Here is a 13,613-nt window from a genome sequence, read left to right on the forward strand (position 1 = left end):
TCTGGTTAACAGGTTGCTTCATGTGAATCTTCTCTTTAGGTTTTTAAACTGTCCTGGTTAACTTTTTGTTTGAGTCATTTTCTAGGTGAAATTGTGGCCCATAATTCTGCTTATTGATGGAGCAGAAACAGCAGAACAGTTGTATTTTAGAAAAAAAAAACTTTATTTAGTTGCACATGGAAAAACACATTCATAAAGACAAACAGAGAACAAACAGATGAAGCTTCAGTGGTAAAGTGCTGACAGTTGCTCCTCCAGCTCCAACAGGACAGACGACGATGAGCCAACGCCAGGATTTAGCAACGAGCGAAAAAACCTCCTCCACATCCTGGAGTACATGTCGCTGCAGAGTGAGAAAGGAAGAGTCAGACAGGAAGAGTCAGTCAGGGAGGAAGAGTCAGAGAGGGACAGTGAGAAAGGAAGAGTCAGAGAGGAAGAGTCATTCAGAGAGGAAGAGTAAGACAGAGAGGAAGAGTCAGAGAGGAAGAGTCACTCAGAGAGGAAGAGTCAGACAGAGAGGAAGAGTCAGTCAGGGAGGAAGAGTCAGAGAGGAAGAGTCAGGGAGGAAGAGTCAGACAGAGAGGAAGAGTCAGAGAGGGACAGTGAAAAAGGAAGAGTCAGAGAGGAAGAGTCACTCAGAGAAGAAGAGTCAGTCAGGGAGGAAGAGTCAGAAAGGAAGAGTCACTCAGAGAGGAAGAGTCACACAGAAAGAGTCAGAGAGGAAGAGTCACTCAGAGAGGAAGAGTCAGAGAGGGAAGAGTCACTACAGTGAAACATTCAGTACCAGGGTTCGTCTCCACTGAACTGCTCTGCCGTCCAGCCGCCGGCATCTTTAATGGAAACCATCCGGCTGTTGGTTAGGAGGAGGTGGACCGTTTCGGCCACGCCTACCAGGTCCACCTGACAGGTGGAGAAAGAGGGAGGGGTTAGAATCTACCAATCCCAGTGAAGGGGGAGTGGTCAGTACAGCGTGGACAGATGTTTTATAGTACCAGCTGTGGCGGGGCGTCCGGCTCCAAGAGGCCCACATTGATATATTTCTGAGCTGACAGGACCTGCTGGACAGATGTAACATCCTGCTGGAGGTTCAGGTCCACAGAGGATGACCAGTCCAACGGGAAGACACAATCAGGACTCAAGACACATCTGGAGGAACAACAATACAATCCAATTACTTCTGTTTTTCTTTTCACAAAATCACAAGACTCTTCCCCCTCCTCTTCCTGTGCCGACTCACCTGTGAGAACAGGCGAGGATGTTTGGCTGCAGAGCTGCGTGCAACAGCCCGCAGGAGTGCAGCTGTGACACCAGCTGCAACAGAGCAACAGATTTACGACCGACCAGCAGCTCGGTGGGCGCACACTCCGTCAGCTGCACACACACACACACACACACACACACACAGGTCAGCGTTTAATCTGCTTCATGTGTCTTTGTAATGTCAAGTGGAGGTGAACATCCTGCCAGATGAGGGAGAAAAGCTGTAGACATGAACAGGAAGTGACTCACAGAAAACATGTGATCGGTTCGGGCCGTGTAGATAGTGATGCAACCATCCAGGAACAGGAAACAGCTGATCAGAGGAAGGCTGCCGGCGGTGGACGAACTCCTCTTCAGACGCTGAAACTGATGGAAATCCCAGGGGATGGAGCAGCTGTCCACCTGCACAGGAAACACAGGACACCACAACCATCGCCATGGAGACCGCAGGGCTGGACTCACTCAGTCCTGGTTTAGTTGTCGTTAACCGTTTTCAAAAACTTTATCACTAATTACTAATCAGCCCGAGTACTTGTATGTAAGTACTGCGATGTGTACAGACAGCATTCAGAGGGATGATGTTATGTGGGTCCAGTAAAGTCTCACCTTGATGAAAACAGAGTCGTCCTCTGTAGCTCCTTTATAGATGGAGAAACTTCCTCCATCCACCACTCTGGAGTAGATGTGGTGCACCACGCCCCCTGGTGGACACAACCCAACACACATCCAATAAATAATAAGTATGATTTGTCCACAGCAGTGCAGGATTTCATGTTTCTTGAGCCAAAACTGATCATGACACATATGAATACTGCAGTAGTAATCACAGTAACTGTGTGTAGAGTAGTATTTAGAGTATTTATTTACAGTAGAGTTAGTACAGAAACAAACATCTTCTGTTTTCTGCCCTGAGCCTGAAGGTTACCCAGCTGCAGCCAGCTGTGCTCCTCCACAGTAGGGAGAGGATGGGGCTCTGAGTGCAAGTCAAGACAGGAAGTGACATCACAGAGGTCCAGCAGCCGCTGCCGCACATCTGGGTCGCAGGCATCTATGGCGCCTCCAGCTGGTAAGAACAGGTTTGAATAGGAGCAGTAAGCAAAGTGATTCAAAGCAAAGTGGTCCTCAGAGTACCACTGAAATACATACAGTCAATAACAACTCAATCGGTGACCTCACCAGGTGATGGAGTGCGGTTCACCTCCACCTCCTGCTCCTCCTCCTCCTGGTGTTCTTGCAGTAGACTGCAGCCTCCCAGTGAGGTCAGGGAGTTGGTCTCCACGCTGGTCTCCTGGATTGGACTCAGCTTCTTTCTGGTTTTTGACACTGGTTCGGGACGGCGGGTCTCTGCCTCGGTCAGAAGGTCTATGGTCTCCCCCTTCTGATGACCTGATGTTCACATCAGGAGGACTGAGTCAGGCCATGCTAATCAGTGAGCAACAGCGAAGACTCAGTGAGGAAGTGAGTCCCCTGCAGTGTGAATGAAGACGAAGAGGGGGAGGAAGAGGAGCTGACGCATGAAAACACAGTCAGCATGTTGACACGTCTGATCTCACCTGTAGGAGATTTGTTGAACTGAAAGTTGTTCTGTGCAGCAGAAGAATCGTGGGGTTCAGTCTGCAGTGAAGACACGACGTGTGGACAAACACTGAATCAAAGTGACTCACCAAGACAGACGAACTGAGAGAAGACACAAACCTGATCGTGTTCAGACACGCCCGCAGCACCTGAGAGACAAACGAAGACCTCAAACAGCTGATGACTAAACTGAGACAGGAGATGGTCAGACTCACCCAGACCAGGATCACAGACTCACACTCACCTGGTTGTGGATACTGGATCTTCAGACACAGCGCGCTCTCGTCGGGACGGAGGAAAACGTCATCCTGCAGCTTGTCTCTGTTTAATGAGACAAAGAGTTTGACTTCAGCTGACTTACACCAGAGGAGACCAGCTGTGCTTTTATTACCCAGCAGGCTGTGCTGCAGCGGACTGCGACTCATCGTATATCTGGAAGGGAGAGACGGCCGGACCACATCCTCTGATCTGAGAGGCCGAACCTTCAGGGACCACCTGCAGGGAGACCACTGGTTTGTCTAAGGTCACAGGGAGCAGTTCACCGACTTCTGTCTGATAACAGACAGTTCAGAAACATATTCTTGTAACAGAATGGGGAGTTTGTTATCTGTAGTACGTCGGTACGTATCTGCAGTAGTGTCAGTATCAGTGTATCAGTCCACCTGTTGTTGAGACTTTCTCAGCAGTAAAAGTTTCTTCTTCTCCTCCAACTCCACACTAAGCTGCTCCTTCAGCTCCTTCAGACATCTCAGTTTCTCTAAAGGAAAAAACCATCACTAGTCCTGAGGTCAGTGAACGTGTCATGAGGTCAGTGAGCGTGTCGGTGAGTGTGTCATGAGGTCAGTGAACACACCGTCAAGTTGAAAGCTTTGCTGCTTGTTGTATCTTTCAGCTCTGAGCTCTTCAAAGCTGAACTCTGTTCCTCCTCTCATCAGCAGCTCTTTACAGTATGCACTCCTCTGATTGGCGCCACACTCCTGCTGAAGCCCCGCCCCTCCGCCCAGGTGTGTCTGTACCGAGGACTCGCTCTGATGGGCCGACCTGCTGCCACAACAGGCAAATGGGTGGAGGAGTTCAAGATGCGGAGCTGATAGTTCTATGAGTCAGCGGTTTGAATGATGAATCGGTTTTGTTTTTGTTCCAGACACATTGTGGTAAAGTGGAAGGTTTCGTAGCCTGCGTCATGTGATTAAACTACTGCTGATGCTCAAACCCTATTGGCTCACAAAACATCAAACCACAGACTGCAAAGTCAACATATAAACCCCGCCCCCAGTCACATGTATGTGCCAGAGCCAATGAAGCACAAACTCGTCTGGTTCACAGATTCATCCTTTTGTCCTCTCTGGGCTTCTGTACTGAAACACACTTACTGCGTGTAGACAGACGGTCCCACCTGCATCAGCAACCCCTCAGCCATGACCGCACCTGGATCTGCCGGACCAATCAGAACACAGCTGTCAGTCTGAACCAGTCACTCATCAGCTCATGTTCAACATTCACAGAAGACTTCACAAAGCTGTCGTGAAAGCACAAGTAACAGTAACCACTGAATGAGAATGTACTGACCGTTTGTGTTCAACTCAACAACAAAAATTGACAGAAATGAGTGGTTACTGTTTAAAACCTGGGAGCGTTCAGTGTGTTGTTGAGAGTTCGTTACTGATAGCTTCAGCTGAACCAGAGGTCACGGCTCACTAACGTCCAGATGTTACTCTAGATGACCGCAATCATTCAGAAACTGCCTCAGATGATTTCTAAGACTACAGCACCCCCTGGTGGATTCCTTGTGAACTGTATTTAGCGGAACTTCCGTCTTCCGCTTCCGGCGCGTTTGTTTGTTGTGGTGCATGGATCGCGGTGACGCATTCGCTGCACTTTGCTAGCAGTTTATCCTGCAGGGAGCGAATTTACTGAAATGATTCACTTCGTCTCTTTTGTTGTCCTTCTGTTCTGTCCAGTTTAACTGAGAAGTACGAGGCGAGCTTAACTTGAGCTGCTAGCACGTCGGCGTCCTAACTTTAACATTAGCGTCCTCTGGAAGCGGCTTGAGGTACAAGGATTTGTTTTATTGTAAGAAGTGCGAGTTTATATTTTATGTACGGAACAAAAGGGGATGTGTTTCACTGCATGTTATTTACTTTAAGCAATACTGCACAGTCGTCTAGTTTAGTCAGTAACTGTGAGCTTAAGTTGATTGAATGCGTTGTGTTTTATGCATGACCTTTAATTGAACTATAACCTTTTTCAATGCAGGGCTTGTTATATTTCACGGTGCTTATCGTCTGCGTTTGCTCTTGACCTCATATACACCGAAGATCTCAATAAAGACACATCACCTGCTCGAAGCTCGTCGCGTCTTCGTTCATGTGCCAAAGGGGGCGCTACAGTTACAATCCTGCTGCACAGCTTTTCAACTTTAAGACTGCTTCCTGAGTGTCGCACGACGTGAGCCGGAGTGAAGGGTTTGTGAATATCATTTCACAGTCAGCCTCAGTCAGACGACTTTCTATTTTCAACACACATCTGCCCCCTAAACGGAAAACGTCAGAGATTTCGGCGAGGGTGCCGATCAAGTCAGTTAGCAGTTTAACATCAGCAACAAGCTTTAGCTTTAGCTTCAGTGTTTTCGTGGTTTTCTTCTTACCTTTCAGTTCAGTAATGTCCAAAGAAACAAAACACTATTCAAAACACCTCGCTGTCAAAGCTGCTTTAAAAACGTCCCGCGGCGGCTCTGATTGGACGATTCGGCGACAAGAATTTGCGTCACTTCCGCTATGGGGTTACATGTGTTCATACTGCCTCCGCTGGTTGAAGTGTGTACTGCATGTTGGCAGCTTCTAATGCACTAATTACACGTACAATGTAATTAATAGCACAGTTACAGGTAATCACAAAAAAACACTGATCGTACAGTCACTTCAGCTTCAATCTGAAAAATAAAAACTAGATGGATTAGTGAAAAAATCTTTTATTTTGAAGAGCCATTGTGTGGATTTAAGATAAGAACTTTATTGATCCTGAAGAAAATTGTTATGCCAGGGGTGCAATACAAAGAGGCGTGCAAAAGAGACAAGCGCTGCTCAGTATGGTGTCTGAGGTGGTGTTCTGCAGCCTCACGTACTGTGGCCGGCCAATGAGGTAGTCCCCAATCCAGGTGACCAGGAGTCATTCACCTGCATGTCCAGGAGCTTACTGCAGAGTAGAGCAGGTCTTATTGTGTTGAAAGCACTGGAAAAGTCGAAGAACATGACTCTCACAGTGCTGCCTGCCCTGTCCAGGTGTGCGTAGGCTCTGTGCAGCAGGTAGATGATGGTGTCATCAGCTCCAATACATGGCTGGTATGCGAATTGTAGGGGGTCCAGGTATGGTTCCACCACTGATCGGACGTGCTTTAGGACCAGCCTCTCCAGTGACGTCATGGCGTGTGATGTCAAGGCCACGAGTCTGTAGTCACTGTGTGAGTTTGGGTGGTTGTTCTTCGGCACTGGAACCAGACGTGTTGTTTTCCACGGAGCAGGAACGACCATCATGCTCAGGCTCAGTTGGAAAATGTGCAGACAAACATCACACAGCTGGGCCGCACATCCTTTCAGGAGTTTGGGGCTCAAGCTGAGCTCCATCCTCACAGCATCCCTGCTGTTGGTGAATGGAGGCTCTGACCTGTTAGGAAAAGACAGTGGAGGTGGAGGGGTGGAGGCTGAGGTCCACAGTGGTGAGGAGGTGTGGGTGAGGGATGGGAAGTGTCCACAACTTCAAACCTGTTGAAGAACAGGTTTAACTCGTTGGCCTCTTGTTGGTCTCCTACCATCATGGATTTAGGGGCATCTGTGAGCAGAAATTGAATATACTAATCATAATCGTGTTTTCATTAATGTATAATCAGCTGAAACTAAGAATTGTTGTGTTTTTGTTGCCTTATGAGCCTTTTCTATCTTCATTTTGCTGAAGAATAGTCATTAAAAACTATACTATGCTCTCAGCACAGTTTAATATTTCCTTATAAACAGACACAGTGCTTCTAAAGAGTTTGATCAAGACTTGCTCTACATCAGGCATCTCAAACTGGTCCACAGGAGGGCCGGTGTGGCTGCAGGTTTTCTTTCCAACCAAGTAGCAGCACACCAGACTTGACTCATTTAATCAACTGATCTCCGTCTTCAGACAGTTGATTGGTCAAACGGTGTGCTCTTGGTTGGTTGGCACAAAAACCTGCAGCCACACCGGCCCTCCTGTGGACCAGTTTGAGATGCCTGCTCTACAGAGACAACTGTAGTTGTGATTTGGCATTATATAAATGAATTGAAAAACAACAAACCAAATCCAATCAGCTCTGAATGAGTTTAATTCAAGTGTTCATTGATTCCGCTTAACAACAACTGATGGATTTGAGACAAAACTTAGCATCTCTGCAGGACTCACACACAAAGAACATCCAGAGTCCTCCAAGAAAATAAAGGTGATGCAGTGTTAAACACTTTCTGTTTCCAGTCTTATCCACAAGGGGGCGTTACAACAACAACATTATTTTACTACTTGATGGTGATGTTTTTGTATTTACTGTGTGAACAAGGCGCCTCCTTCTCGGCTTCCTTCAGCATTAGTAGTAGCGGAACAGAAATGACCGCACGGTGAATGCAAATGTGCCCAAATAATAAATTAAAGCCGATGAGATTCAGGTGAAACATTAAACATCAATGAATCTGTTCAGATTTACTGATTCCAGATCGGCCAACGATGATTTGATCTTTCATGACAGGCACACTCGGTGATTACTTTATTATTAATAATGCATGATGTCACTTGTGAGATGAGTGTATTTCCGGCTTTCTCCGGAGTCACCACACCTGAGTGACGTCAGGCTAATTGGCCCCGTCGGAGGAGTGTCTTCATGTACTTCCTGTTTGTGAGCAGGTGAGACACACCTGAGGGTCAGAGAAACAACAGAGCACACAGAGCACTTTATACTGACTGCTTTTTGAACGATTTCGCTTTTATTAACAGCTGAACGAACAAAAAAATCGCTTCCCGCTCTTCTGTCGACGCGTGAATCTTTAGAGCGAAGCGGTGCGACGCGTCTGGAGGCTGAAAACCCACACTGACTTTGAAAATGCCTCCCCCCTCCTCTTCCTCCCTCTTCCTCCCTCTCCTCCTCCTCGTCCTCCTCCATCCCCTGCGGACCACCGGAGAGACAGAGGACGCGCATTGCAGCGAGACCTTCCGCTCCGCTCAGGAGAACTTCGTGCTGGACGCGGAGGACGCGGTGAAGGAAGGAGCGGCTCTGCTGGCCACCGCGCATGTGCGCTCCGCGGAGGACTGTGAGCGCTTGTGCTGTGACGACCCACGCTGCAACCTGGTGCTGCTGGAGCCGCGCGGCACCGGAGCGGCAGCGGCCGACAACCACACCTGCGTCCTGTTCAGCTGCGTCCACAGAAATCGGTTCGTGTGCCGGTTCGTGAACCTGGCCGGATACCAGAGCTACATCAAAGAGTCTGTGTTCCTGAAACATCTGCAGGGACCGCAGGGAGCAGGTGAGTTCGCACTACAGGACCAATATCTACCGGCAGATCAGATCCGTATCAGAGGTGTATGTTCAGCACCGCGTCAGACCACAAGGTCGTCTGTGGAGAGATTCATACAGAATCACTCCAGCTGTTCCAGCCAATAGGACTACACACTAGGAGGAGGCTGATGGAGACACCTGAGTCAGCTGTTGCACCTGAGCACACCTGAACACACGTCACTGTGGAGGCGCATCACGCTGAAGTATGTACTACTTCAGCAGAAGTATTCGTACCTCACTGGCGACACACCAAACCTCAGTTTACCTCACGATGCTGTCAGTTAGCTTAGCGTAGCTTAGCGTAGCTTAGCGTAGCTTAGCTTCATCACGATCTGCACTCCAAACACACAGATTTTAACATGCAGAGCACGAAGGATCAGCAGGTAACTTTAATACATCACTTGCTCCTGATACTTCAGTGACTTCCTGTTTGCACAGGTGACCCAGGTGAGGACGACACCAGACATGACGTCACAGCTGAGACATTTCTTTTAATTTTTCAGCCTGATTCAGGAAACGGAAGGAAAGCGATTGAGACGCGTCAGAAGTTCAGTTCACAGCAGCTTGTAAAGTCACTGAGCCTAAAACATGTTTTTTACTTCACAGACAAAGTGTGTATCTGCCTCATCTCAGCTGTGATTGGTTATCCCTGTGAATCACACGAACAGATGAACTGAGGTCATGTGACCCTAAATAATTTACACACACACACACACACAACCTTTGTACTGAAACATCATGTGTGTCTCCAGACGAGCAGGCCCCGCCCATCGCCATCGCAGGTCGTGATGCCGTCGTTCAGCCCGGAGAGACGGTGACGCTCAACGGCATCCAGAGCCTGGCGCTCGGCAACGCCCACATCACAGACTACCAGTGGACCCTGCAGAGCAGAGCTGATGGCGTCAAGATGGAGGTAAGAACTGCTGAGTCATGGGGGGCCGGAGCTTAACACAGGTAGCTGTAACCAATGAGATGGTTTGTGTTCAGCGCAGCAGCATCCATGATGCCAAACTCGCACCTGTCACTGTGCGTCTGTGCGAATAAAGATTTAAATGAAGTCATTTGTGAACGTGACTCTGCAGAAGACGGAGCTACCTGACCAGGTGCGACTCTCCAACCTGGAGCCCGGCTCGTACGTCTTCCAGCTGACCGTCACCGACTCCAACGGCCGATCACACGCTGACACAGTCACCGTCCTCGTCCTCAGCCCAGAGATGTCCAGCTGTGAGTGCTCATGGGAAATGTAGTTCACTGTAAACAGGAACCTCGTGACTGTTCAGATCAAGTTATTGATCAGTCAAACTCTGCTGCATTGACAGGTTATTGATTTTCTGATGAAAACAGAATCAGTTTCTGTGTTCAGTGAAGTCAATCAGTTTGTGTTTTCACACTGGTGATTCATACCTTGACTCAGACTGGTCCGACTGGAATACCTCACACACACACACGCACACACACACACGATGAACCTGCCCTGTGAGGCCCTGAGGCTTTATGAGTCTTTCCCAAATAAACACTCAGTTCAAGCTGATCTGGGTTCAGCTCCAGTTTCAGGCTGTAAAAGGTTGAGTAACATGTGACCGTTGGCATGTTGCCATGGTTACCCGACACACCCCGGGCTATGGGTTAATGTTTAAATCCATCATCCAGTACAGTCCTAACTCCGTACTACTTTGCAGTAGTACAGAGTTAGGACTGACTGTTTTAGCAGGCAGTACACCGATAGTAGTAGTACTTGTGTAATATATAATATTTCTTTGTGGAAATAAAGAAATACACTGAATGAAAGCTAACCTGTGAAACTCCTGTCCTGTGTGTCAGTGTTCTGTCGGGCTCCGGAGAAGGTCGGTCCGTGTCGCGCTGCATTTCCTCGCTGGCGTTACGACGCCGCGACGGGCGACTGCAAGCAGTTTGTGTTCGGAGGCTGTAAACCAAACTTAAACAACTTCCTGTCCAAGGGCGAGTGCTTGTCTGCTTGCAGAGGAGTCACAGGTAAGCCGCACTCCTGACCACACGCACACACATATACACACACACACAGATTACTACTCGTCTCTGTTTTGTGTCCACAGTGTCTTCAGAGAGGAGCCTCGCTCTGCCTGCTGCTGGTCAGTCTCACAGTCCCTTCACATCAGCCTTTGCAACATGTTTAGGACGTACAGGATAAACCTGTGTGTGTGTGTGTGTGTGTGTGTGTGTGTGTGTGTGTTTTCAGAGGTGTGTGGCTCACAATGTCCTTCCAATCAGCTGATCTGTGGAAATGGCTGCTGTCTGGACAGAACTCTGGAGTGTGATGGTCTGAAGCACTGCAGCGACGGATCAGACGAGGAGCTCTGCAGCCAACGTAACACACACACACACACACACACACTTAAACCTGAAACAAGTCTGAACCCTCAGGTAGTTCTGCACAATGTCAGGACAAGACAAAATGTCCTCCCTCATTCACTTTGGGCCTCACAAAGATAGACAGCTCTGACCTTTGTCTTCCTCCTCTTCCTCAGTGAACCAGACCTTCACCCGCCTGCTGAACATCGACGTGAACCAGAGAAAAGGTCAGCTGTTTGGTCTTTTTATCTCTGAATTCCCTGCTAGCGCTCAATGCTAACAAGCTACATGCTAATGACGCCCCGCCCCCCAGCAGCTCGGTGCACAGAGCCCCCTCACACCGGACCGTGCCGGGCGAGTCACACCCGCTGGTACTACGACCCCATGAACAGGAAGTGCTCTCGTTTCACCTATGGCGGCTGTGACGCAAACGGGAACAACTTTGAGAAAGAAAACAAATGCAGCGAGACCTGCGATGGAGTGACTGGTACTAAATACACACAAATACACGCAGGACAGTACCATGTAATACCGTGTAGTACTGCTATGTACAAATGTACTCAGAGGTCCACAGATCTATACATTATTATTGTTACAGTACCATGTAATATCTCACTGTCCGATGTAAGCCACATGTTCATATCATCTGTTTTTATATTTTCACTGCATCAGTCAAGATTTGTTCATTTTTAGTATTTTACAACAGGCTGTTTAACAAAAGTAAGTTGCTACTCACAGAAGATTCATAAAAAGCAGACGGTTTTTATATTGAAAAAGGATGAGTTCAGGAGTCTCACAGCCTGAGGACAGGAGCTGATCTGTGGTCTGCTGGCGTGACAGCAGGTAGCTGCGTACCTGTTGTCGGGTGGCTGTAGGGTGAACAGGCTGCAACTGGGCGCCTACAGACACCTCACTGACATCACCGACGCTCTGCCGGGTTCCAGTGATCTGGGCAGAGGACGGCACACCGAGCAACCGGTGTTGGCCAAAAGACACATTTTTAACTACTGTATTTACTTCCATGTAGTACCACATAGGAGCCCTGCGACTGACTGGCGACCAGTCCAGGGTGAACCCGCCTCTCGCCAGTAGTCAGCTGGGATTGGCTCCAGCCCCCCGCGACCCTGATGGGTAAGCGGCGTAGAGACTGGATGGATAGGACCACATAGGACCACATGTTTATGGAGCCCATATCATCCCATGTGGTCCCATTTACAGTGGTTCCATATAGTGCCATACCATAATACCTTCCGCTGCCTCTAGTGCTTCCTTCAAGTTCTTCTTTCCTGATGGGAAAATACAGATGTTTATGTTAATGTTTGTTTATCACATCATGACAGATGTGCACTCAGCACACACAGTGCTGTGTGGCACCATTCAGTGCTGCAGGTGCTGGTGTGTAGTACCACGCATTGTGTAGTATTTGTGATTGGGACTGTCTGTGTGTGTTTCTGCAGAGCGTAACGTCTTTTTCAGAGGGATGTTTGACCGTTTTGACAAACAAGAAGAAAGTGACTCCAGTAAGAAATTTTACTTCATCTCTTTTTCCAAAGTGATCACCTTTAATGTCCAGGGATGAAGTCTACACTGACACTTTGTTAAATTTCAAAGCAAGCACAAAGTGGTGGATTTCTAAGTTTTACTTCTCAGTGGGGTCAGCTGACAGGAAGTGAATGCGTTGTCTCTTCCTCAGGTAACATAGCACTGGCAGTTCTCCTGACGGTGGCCATTTTGGCTCTGTTGGCGATCCTTGCCTACTGCTTCCTGAAGTCCAAAAAGAAGCACGCCCATAGGCCTGTGGCCACAAGCCCCGCCCATGTGGCGCTGTCAGAGGGGGACACGCTTGTTTACAACAGCACCACCAAACCGGCATGAAATCACCACGGCGACACCACCAGCTGCTGTTCTGCGGTTTCTCTCATTAACATTTTTGAAGAGAAAATGACACAAAAATGTGTTCAGTTTTCTGTTCACTTTTGGCAGAATTTCAACAACTTGTTTATGCTCTGACTTTTCATTTAGCGCCATCATCAGATCAACATTTTAATGTGTTCAACACTCGGGTTTATGAATAAACAGCTACAGAGGTAATGACGTTCACATCAGCCTCAGCTGCTCTTTGTGTTTACTGCTAATTAGCCAGCATGCTAACCTAATGGTGACCACAGTAAAACATTAGCTAAACATGCTGATGTTAGCATGTTGCTCCAGGGTGGCTTCACATATTTCACCTTCCTGTTTTCCTCCATTTCCTTCTGGTTTTCTGTTGTTGTTTTCCTCCATAAAGAAGCGTCAGTGGCATCACTTTGGTTTGTTTGGTGAATGAATCACGTTCACTTGCACATGTTTTTACAGTGTGTCGGGTTTCTGTTCTAATCTGTTTGATATCAGGTTGTGTTTAATATATTTATGAATTTTTCTCATTCAGATTTAAAATGCGAAAACTGTTTTCAGCCGTTTGACTGTAAATATGAAGTTATGTGTGTTGTTTAATTAGTTTAACACATTTTTAATCTCCACTTTGTCAATAAAGTCATGCTGGAACAAGAACAAAGACAGTTTCTCCTTTTCTGAGCGATGTGAGAGACATCTCAACGCAATCTTTGACGTGTTTTTTCTCGGGCTTTCAGACTTTTCAACCACTTAAATTGTTTCCATGGCAACTGAGGACGACCATGAGGTGTGTCTGAACATTTGAAAATTGATTAGCAAACATAAAGATCACATCCTCCAGTATGTTTTGGAGCTTTGTAATCAGTTGTTATTATTGTCAGTTGTTATGATTGTAATTTCCGTAAGGTGTTAATTATTCACTGCAGGTGCTATACACTGTAAAAACTGTCAGAAATTCCAGATTTAGTTAAAAAATTACAAAGCTGATGAATTT

General features: G+C 47.5%; 2 protein-coding genes across 5 annotated transcripts; one reads left to right on the top strand and one right to left on the bottom strand.

The window, feature by feature from the left end:
- Positions 1–145: 145 nt before the first annotated feature.
- Positions 146–5,312, bottom strand: bub1ba (BUB1 mitotic checkpoint serine/threonine kinase Ba). The gene is made up of 16 exons (XM_046373493.1): positions 5,175–5,312; positions 4,209–4,269; positions 3,689–3,879; positions 3,498–3,592; positions 3,227–3,330; positions 3,080–3,156; positions 2,956–2,984; positions 2,814–2,874; positions 2,437–2,646; positions 2,186–2,323; positions 1,867–1,961; positions 1,510–1,662; positions 1,238–1,371; positions 993–1,146; positions 785–900; positions 146–343 (listed from the first exon to the last, which is right to left on the bottom strand). Exons 2-16 carry the CDS (start codon positions 4,253–4,255, stop codon positions 226–228), a joined length of 1,722 nt encoding a protein of 573 aa, XP_046229449.1. The 5' UTR covers positions 4,256–4,269; positions 5,175–5,312; the 3' UTR covers positions 146–225.
- Positions 5,313–7,661: 2,349 nt separating this feature from the next.
- On the top strand, positions 7,662–13,276 carry LOC124050806 (kunitz-type protease inhibitor 1-like). 4 transcript variants are annotated; one of them, XM_046373654.1, is made up of 10 exons: positions 7,669–8,366; positions 9,151–9,311; positions 9,481–9,622; positions 10,220–10,390; positions 10,471–10,506; positions 10,614–10,742; positions 10,903–10,953; positions 11,040–11,213; positions 12,184–12,246; positions 12,420–13,276. In XM_046373654.1, exons 1-10 carry the CDS (start codon positions 7,946–7,948, stop codon positions 12,599–12,601), a joined length of 1,530 nt encoding a protein of 509 aa, XP_046229610.1. In that variant the 5' UTR covers positions 7,669–7,945; the 3' UTR covers positions 12,602–13,276. The 4 variants fall into 4 exon arrangements, with proteins under 4 accessions (XP_046229613.1, XP_046229614.1, XP_046229610.1 ...); XM_046373655.1 differs by having other exon boundaries at positions 7,676–8,366; positions 11,043–11,213; XM_046373657.1 differs by lacking the exon at positions 10,614–10,742 and having other exon boundaries at positions 7,662–8,366.
- The last annotated feature ends 337 nt before the right edge of the window (positions 13,277–13,613 follow it).

This window comes from Scatophagus argus, chromosome 19 (assembly GCF_020382885.2).
Source record: "Scatophagus argus isolate fScaArg1 chromosome 19, fScaArg1.pri, whole genome shotgun sequence".
Lineage (NCBI taxonomy): Eukaryota > Metazoa > Chordata > Actinopteri > Scatophagidae > Scatophagus > Scatophagus argus.

Bases quoted from the DNA above. Each gene is read 5' to 3' on its own strand.
- LOC124050806 (XM_046373654.1), top strand. From the start codon at position 7,946: ATGCCTCCCCCCTCCTCTTCCTCCCTCTTCCTCCCTCTCCTCCTCCTC. The intron at 10,391-10,470 runs GTAAGCCGCACT...TTGTGTCCACAG, and splicing joins TGCTTGCAGAGGAGTCACAG to TGTCTTCAGAGAGGAGCCTC. The intron at 10,507-10,613 runs GTCAGTCTCACA...GTGTGTTTTCAG, and splicing joins CCTCGCTCTGCCTGCTGCTG to AGGTGTGTGGCTCACAATGT.
- bub1ba (XM_046373493.1), bottom strand. From the start codon at position 4,255: ATGGCTGAGGGGTTGCTGATGCAGGTGGGACCGTCTGTCTACACGCA. The intron at 2,647-2,813 runs GTGAGATCAGAC...TGTGAACATCAG, and splicing joins GTTCAACAAATCTCCTACAG to GTCATCAGAAGGGGGAGACC. The intron at 1,962-2,185 runs GTAACCTTCAGG...TGTGTCCACCAG, and splicing joins GCACAGCTGGCTGCAGCTGG to GGGGCGTGGTGCACCACATC.